This window comes from Montipora foliosa, chromosome 1 (assembly GCF_036669935.1).
Source record: "Montipora foliosa isolate CH-2021 chromosome 1, ASM3666993v2, whole genome shotgun sequence".
Lineage (NCBI taxonomy): Eukaryota > Metazoa > Cnidaria > Anthozoa > Scleractinia > Acroporidae > Montipora > Montipora foliosa.
Genome location: NC_090869.1, coordinates 72,993,416 through 73,000,915, shown reverse-complemented (window position 1 = coordinate 73,000,915; position 7,500 = coordinate 72,993,416). Strand labels below are relative to the sequence as shown.

Genomic DNA, 7,500 nt, shown 5'->3' with positions numbered 1-7,500 from the left:
ACTTTATTTTCTGGCCAGAGCTCTGCTGATTCATACAGAAACTTGGGTCCACTAATATAGCGAAAGCCCGCGCCAAGTTCCGTAGGACTTAGTCCCCGAGTGATGTCATCTGCAGGGTTAGCCTCTGTGGGCACATATCTCCAACTCACAGCGCCCGCCCCTAGTGTGGCCTCCAGACTGCTCACGATTGTGTGAATCTCAGACACCCGGTTACCGACGAATGCTTTGTAAGTGGAGCTCGTCTGGCGGATCCAATGTAGGACTGTGGTAGAGTCACTCCAGAAAGTTATCTTCTCTATCTTTGTAACCATTTATTCTACCAGTGTTTGAGTTAACCGCACAGCAACTAAAGCTCCCATGAGCTCCAATCGGCAGATAGACTGTGACTTTAATGGAGCAACACGGCCTTTTCCCGCTATAAGACTACACTCTACTGTGTCATCTATAAATGCTCGTCTTAGGTAGGCACACACGCCGTAAGCATTCTGGCTAGCGTCGCAAAACACATGAAGTGCAGTCTCTCGTACAGGTTTCTTTTCTTGGATAAGAGCCCTCGGAATTCTCACTTCATCAAGCTTTTCTGCTTCCTTGCGCCATTCATGCCACTCTCGAAGATCAGGTTCTTTCAACTCGTCATCCCATCCGTACTTCATACGATTTAGATTCTGCAGGATGATTTTACTTCTGATTGAGAATGGGAGGAGAAGTCCTCGCGGATCCCAAACAGAGAATGCTTGACTCAAGATCTTCCTCTTCGTCGTACCCGGATCATCCTTCAGTCTGGTAAACTGGAGCATATCTTCTTGGGCATCCCAAATGACGCCCAAAGTTCTGTTTGTTGGTAACTTATCTTCACTCAGTTCGAGGAATCGTGGAGATCTATCCTGCTCCGGGATAGTTGCCAAGACGTCTGGGTCATTTGTCAGCCACTTGTGTAGGCGGAAACCTCCACGGCGCAGCAACTCTGTCATCTGCTTCCTCATTTCAATAGCTTCCTCGCAAGAATCTGTTGATGGTAGACCATCATTCATGTAAAAGTGCTGGTAGACGGCTTTCACACCCAAAGGTAAATCTTCCCCATTCTCATCAGCATTTCGCCTCATAGTGTAGTTCGCTCTGGATGGCGCAGACACTTCTCCAAACACTGTTCTCTCGAACTGGTACACGCTTGGTTCTTGTATCAGAGAGTCTCTCCATAAGAATCTCAATGCTGGCTTATCACGATCAGGGAGACGGAGCATATGGTACATTTCTTTCACATCAGCGGCCATTGCAATTCTTCCTTCGCAAAACCTGAGGAAAACTCCAAACAGAGAGGACAGAAGATCTGGTCCTGTGTAGATCTTATCGTTCAAACTTTGTCCCATGAATTTTGCTGATGCATCGTAGACTCTTCTTAGGCGATCAGGTTTTTTGGGATTAATGACAAATCTGTGTGGTAAGTACCAAGTCACTTTACTATCGCACCGTACTTCCCCTTCACTCAGTTTCTTCACATAGCCCTTCTCAATGTCATCCTGGATTGACTTTGCATATCTCTCTCTGATCTCGGGACAGCTCTCAAACTTTTTCCCTTGGGATTGTAGCCTCCTCTTTGCCATTCCGTAATTGTTGGGCAGAGATGGTTCCTCATCTTTCCACAGTAGACCTGACACATACGCATCTTCATTCACACTCTTAAAGGTTGTCTTTTCCATCAGTGACAATGCTCGCTTGTCCTCAATCAAACGGGTTGGATCAGCTAGCTTGACCACGCCCAAGGTTTCTATCTCTGACTGAGCCATGACCAGCTGCTTCAGCTCCTCATTTTCAACTGAACTTCTTTCATACACTTTGAACCCATTGTATGGAGATGCTACTCTTCGCTCACCAGGTAACCAATTAGTCACCGCCCATCCAAGTGGGGTCTCAACAGCATAAGGTACCCTGTCAAGTTCCGGTTGACCTGAGGGTTTCAGAATTTGTGTTGGTAGAATCAAGTCAGAGTTGTTAGTTCCAATTATGAGTTGCACTGCACCCGTGTCAGTGTCACGCAAGTTTAAGTTCTTCAGATGTTGATACTCATGCTTGATTGTTGACCACTTCAACTTCTGATCCGGACCATTCAGGCTAGGAATTGCCTTCACATCTCGCAAGGAGTACTTGACTTCCTCTTTTCCGACTCGTGCGACATGGCATTTCTTGATGTGCTGGGAAGCAAACACCTTCTGCGCATTAACTCCTTGAATTTCGAGATCTACCTCTTTGCCTTGAAGCCCAAGTGAGAGCGCTAAGCTTTCATCTATAAGCGTTGTGTTACAGCCTGAGTCACGCAATGCCATCACCTGCTGTTTTCCTGTTTCTCCAAAGACAACTATGGGAAGTACTTCAACCAAAGCAAGACCACCAGTCTCACAACCTGTGTACGCTGATTGTTGATACTCCTCAAGAGGCTCCACAGCCTGACGTGGTGATGAGTCTCTACCTTCCAGGGAGACAGGAGCTGGGTTTCTCTCAACTTCTGGCACTTGTTCTGATTCACGTTTCGCTTTTGCCCGTTCAATAAATCTCAAGTCGACTTCATGTACAAGGGTATGATGACGCATGTCACAGTTTTCAACTTTGCATCTATTGTTACTACGACATTTACGCAGACGATGACCGGGTAATAGACAACATAAGCACAGTTTGTGTTCCTCGACAACTTTCTCCTTCTCGCTAGTCAACATTCCCTGAAAACGTTTGCACTCTTGCAAAGTGTGATTAGTGGACTGGTGAATTGGGCACTTTGTTCCACAGCTGGCGCGTAAATATTCTCCCGTGGCTCCTGCAAACAGCCCAGGTTGGGATTTGTCAGCTGGCTTACGCCTATCAACTTTAGATGTATCTGAACGCTTCCACTCTCTCTTCTCTGGCATCCACCGCTTCTTGGACTCACTAATTTTTGCCTCTTTCTCTAGCCAATTTGCAAATGAATCCCTGGTTGACAATTTCGGTTTTCCTTCAACAAACTCGGCCCATCTGCCGCAAAGGCGTGTGGGAAGTTTAGAAACAGTTGCTTCAGGGACTTGCGAGCTAAGCTCGTGAAGAAAGTTATGCTCTTTGAAAATGCCTACCAATTCAGAAACTATTTCTTGATACTGCCGGATTTGCACACTATTTTCTTTCACTATGGTCGGAAACTGATCTACACGTTTCTTCGCAGCTGATACCACTGTGTCTACACGACCAAAACGCTCCTGGAGCGCAGTCCATGCCTCCTCGTATTTATCTGAACCTGACATGAATTTCGCTAGACATGATTTTGCACTTCCATCCACAGAATCTAACAGAAATTTAAGCTTCTCTGTTGCATCATAAACTTCCTTTTTATCCACTTCAACATTAAATGCTGCTTGAACTTCTGCACGTTTGGTTTAACGATTTTCACAAAGGCTGGCAGCATTTTCTCAAACAACAGATCTATCTTTGACGTTTGCACACTAGGGTCTCCTGTGGCAGAGGTTTTCAACTCAGCTTCACCTTTAGCAATAAAAGATTCACATGTCTCTTTTTTACGGGGCTCACTAGAAACCTCTGTTACGACCTCTGGTTTGGTGGATTTAACTTCCTCCATGTGAGGTTTTTCAACAACATTGTTTTCAGTAATTTCCAGGTCTAAGCGTGAGACCCGATCGTTCACACTGTCTGAAGGTAATTCATTTAACTCTTCATCAATATCACCTTTATTTGACATACCTTCTTCCTGGTCGATGGCATCTTCGAATTCATATTCCAATCTTGATTCTTCAGCTTTCTTTTGAAGTTCCAAGAGCTTTGCACGCTTCTGTTGTTCGGCTCGCAGACACTCGATCTCATTTGCGAACGTTTGCTCGGCTATTTTTAGTTCCAGTGCTAACTTCTCAGCTCGCAATTTCTTTCTGAAAACGGAACGTTTACTTGAAGTAGTAGACTCACTTGGCGTGAGCAGTCGAGGTGTTTCGCCTTCTTCTCTGTTTGAGGCACTCATCTTGGCACGACTTGGATGACTCCTCCACAATATTGAACCAGACGGTTCGATGATAAATTTTACACGCAATTACACGCAGTTTCACGGCTGTCTTACAGCTTGACTCGGCGATTTTCCCCTTGATTTCTCAATCTCCGGCTCGAAGGACCAAATGTCGCTGCTGGGCGACGATAAAACTCTGCTGGTTCGTTTTTGTACAACTTTATTCTCCCACTTTACATTCAGAACGTCGCTTTCTCACGCACATTTTTACAAAAACTCAACTCATCACTTTTACACGTGCGGACGAGGTCCCTAGCAACGGGTTGACGTCATTGGTATCATAGCAACGCGACCGGAAATGAAAGTTCAGGAAGCAGGAGTCACAATTATTTCCCGTCACTCCAAAGTTAATTACAAACCTATTCACACCATCAAACGTCAGAAACGTCGTGTAATATTTGTACTCAAATGCATTTCAAAATGTTTTCTCCTTCGTATCTTAAAATAGTTTGGGCACAATTTTTACGGAATTTAAATAACTCGTGTTCGTAAAATATAGACAACATATGTTTCGATCGACCATCGATCAGCTTCAGTTGCAAGTGGGCGTTACAATTTGAATTTGAAAGTACATTCTTGTATACGTAAAAGACGTAACCAGATATACGTCAATACAATTTTAAATTATTGTTAAACGTTACAATGCTAAGTGAAAACAAAGGAATCAGTAATGCGCGCACAAGAGATGCAATAACACGAAACTAACGCAACAGAAAACCAACGTAGACCACAAATATTTCTAAAATGATAGAGTTAGCTCCGCGTAATTTATTTGTCTGTTAAGACTGGGATTTTTCCAGCAGATTTGAGCAACAACTAGAATTGGATAGGGGAACAAAATGTATTCCCTCAACAGGGGTACTGGCCTTTCCTCAACGGAAGAACTTTAAACGTGCATGTAAGGTGTAAGTAAGGAGGCAGATTGCAGCGCGGCGGCGCGACATTGTAGTCGGAGGAAACTTGATCATTTTTGTGATAATGATGTTTTCAAACTTTTGAGATGCCCTTTGTAATTGACCAAAATACTAAATTGTTTTGTACTTAATTCAAGTGATTACGTTTGGCTCCTGAAAAATTCGATGTCTGAAATGGACCTTACCTGATATGGGCTTTAAAGTTTCGAAAGGAACCTCCACTCTTACGAAAGAGTCGAATCCAAATACAGCGCTGAGTTTCTACATCACCAATATTCGAGGAATAAGAAGATATCCCGGGTTAAATCTTTCCTTACTTTAAGAGGCTGTATCGCGAAACTTAGCCAAATTCAGCGACGTGAACTGCGAACTAAATAAAGCGAAACGTAGCAAATAACTACATAAGACATTAAAGGAAGATTTGGATAAAACAGCAAATGCAAAAGGAGGTAGGGTTGGGCAAATTTGAACAAATTAAAATGGATTGCAATTGGGGTTTTCAAGTTGAAAACTGAGTTCAACCTAATAGCTTTTCACAGTTTATGTCCGTTGTCTGCTCTACAGACCTTTTTGCCACGAAGCTTTGATTTGTGTTGTTTAGTATTAGTAATTTCCGGGTTAACGTTAAGTTGCATATTGAGAATGGGCGAGGAACAATGCAACTGTATTCACTTTATTCATTGTTTGCGGTTTTAGATGTTGCGATGCCTTCCCTGGGAGAAGATGTATTAAAAGAAGACTCTTGGACAAGAAAACGTGTCTCATAAAGAAGGCAAAACATTTCGTTTTTAAAAACACAATTAGTGGTAGAGCGACACATTCATGGAAGCAAGGGAAATGTATTTGAATTGATTTTGTCATTTTTACGGTCCATGTTTTGATGGACCGAGGCTTCCTTTTTTTTTTTGGAGTAAAACGGATGAACGTATACTGGTAGCTTAGGTCATTTCTGCACTATCCAAAGAATTAGCAAACGAACACCAACGCACTAACGATAAGACTCAGACACCAAGCTCTAGGAGAATATTGGATGTGGGTAAGTCGAACGACATCATACCCCCTTGCGAAAGCAAAGCAAAGAATGTATTGAGTAAAAATAAAATAAAATTACAAAATGCTTTGTTTGGAGTGGAAGTGTACGTAGCTATCAAGCTACAATCAGTAGAAAAAGTAGTTGGGACGCCAAAGTCAGGATTGGTCTGAAAACCTCACAGGCGTCAGAAACTAACCATAACTGTAAAAAATCCACTAAAAGCTTCAAAATAAGTCCCCCCTCCCCCCCAATCAATTTTGACATAGACAAGGAAATGTCTGTTCACTAAAGGCAACATTGTTCTGGGGGGCAGGGGACAATTATTCAAAACTCAGTAAGAAAACCAACTTCAAAAGGTGAGTGCCCCAACACTTTTGCCACTGATTGTAGTTCACAGGAACCCCACTTTAAAATAATAATCGGAAAGAAACAATTCAAACTTCACAGAAACATGATTAAGAACCTCAACTGACAGGAGGCAACCTGGCCCAGTTGGCTATTTACAAATTGTGGTAGAGTTTAATCCAGGACAATCGGAAACAAATCCAAACCAGAGATTTGGACCTCTCCGCCTCTCTTCCTCTTGTAGAGACAAGAAAACAAAAGCAATACGTATATCCCTCCATACATGTCCAATACACTCGACCTGAGTCGGGTTGTCTTCAATCGCAGGCGGATTGAGTCCGATCGCGACCGGAACCGGAAATAGGTGCATGGCGCTTGATCAGTGGTACCGAAAGTGAGGGTTAACAGGAGCGAGGGGGGTTGAAAAAGTTGGCAAACAGACTCGATCGGATCCGATGGAGACAGCTCTTCCTGGCAAGAGTCAATCGGACTCTCGGAAGTCAGTTCGCGCGTGACAGAAAATATCTCTCAGCCATGACGCGAAACAAGCACACGCTACACGTGAAATATACGTCGTTCTTAAAGCCATGAGGCGATACAAGCGCGCTACACATGTAACATTAGTCGTTCTTTAAAACATGAGGCGAAAGTCAACATCACGAAACATTGCACTCCACACTATACCTCGTTCTCTAAAGCATGAAGCTGAACAAGATTTTCACAAATCCAGGTCATTGGATTTCCGATTGCGGCAGAAATTCTTGTCATCCAATCTCCGACAACAATAAATTATTAGCTTTTCAGTCAAATCCACTGATTTCAGTGACGAAGACAAAGATGCTCTGCGTGAAAGAGAGCCTTTCCCTGGATGAAAACTTTCATTTGTTTTTCTAATTGAAATTGTGATTAATTCCATAAGACATTAGAAACTTCTATAGCATTCTGGAACTGTTCTAGTTAGAAGAGCTCTATATTGATTAGATGTGAAATATAGAATGATCAAGTTTATGACATTAGAAAGGTCTAGAACTGCTCTAGTTTGAAGAGCTCTATAGAAAGTTCTATATCATTCTAGAACCGCTCTAGTAAAATGGTCGTATGTGCAAACTTCTAAAGTTCTGATTTAAGTCAAAATTCGCAGTTCTAGAGTTCCGATTTCTAGAATTCTAAGTTCTAGA

At 42.8% G+C, this 7,500-nt stretch overlaps 2 protein-coding genes across 2 annotated transcripts in view; one reads left to right on the top strand and one right to left on the bottom strand.

Annotated features, from left to right (window-relative positions):
* Positions 1-6,065, top strand: part of LOC137981046 (uncharacterized) — a 36,588-nt gene extending 30,523 nt beyond the window's left edge. Inside the window, exon 4 of the mRNA XM_068828416.1 lies at positions 5,641-6,065. Within this exon, the coding sequence (XP_068684517.1) occupies positions 5,641-5,676 (36 nt within the window). The 3' untranslated portion in view covers positions 5,677-6,065. The remainder of the gene's footprint in view (positions 1-5,640) is intronic.
* Positions 312-2,921, bottom strand: LOC138004067 (uncharacterized). The gene has a single exon (XM_068850466.1). The coding sequence runs from the start codon at positions 2,895-2,897 to the stop codon at positions 312-314; it is 2,586 nt and encodes an 861-aa protein (XP_068706567.1). The 5' UTR covers positions 2,898-2,921.
* Positions 6,066-7,500: the final 1,435 nt, after the last annotated feature.

Coding starts and splice junctions, on each gene's coding strand:
- LOC138004067 (XM_068850466.1), bottom strand. CDS start 2,897: ATGCCAGAGAAGAGAGAGTGGAAGCGTTCAGATACATCTAAAGTTGAT.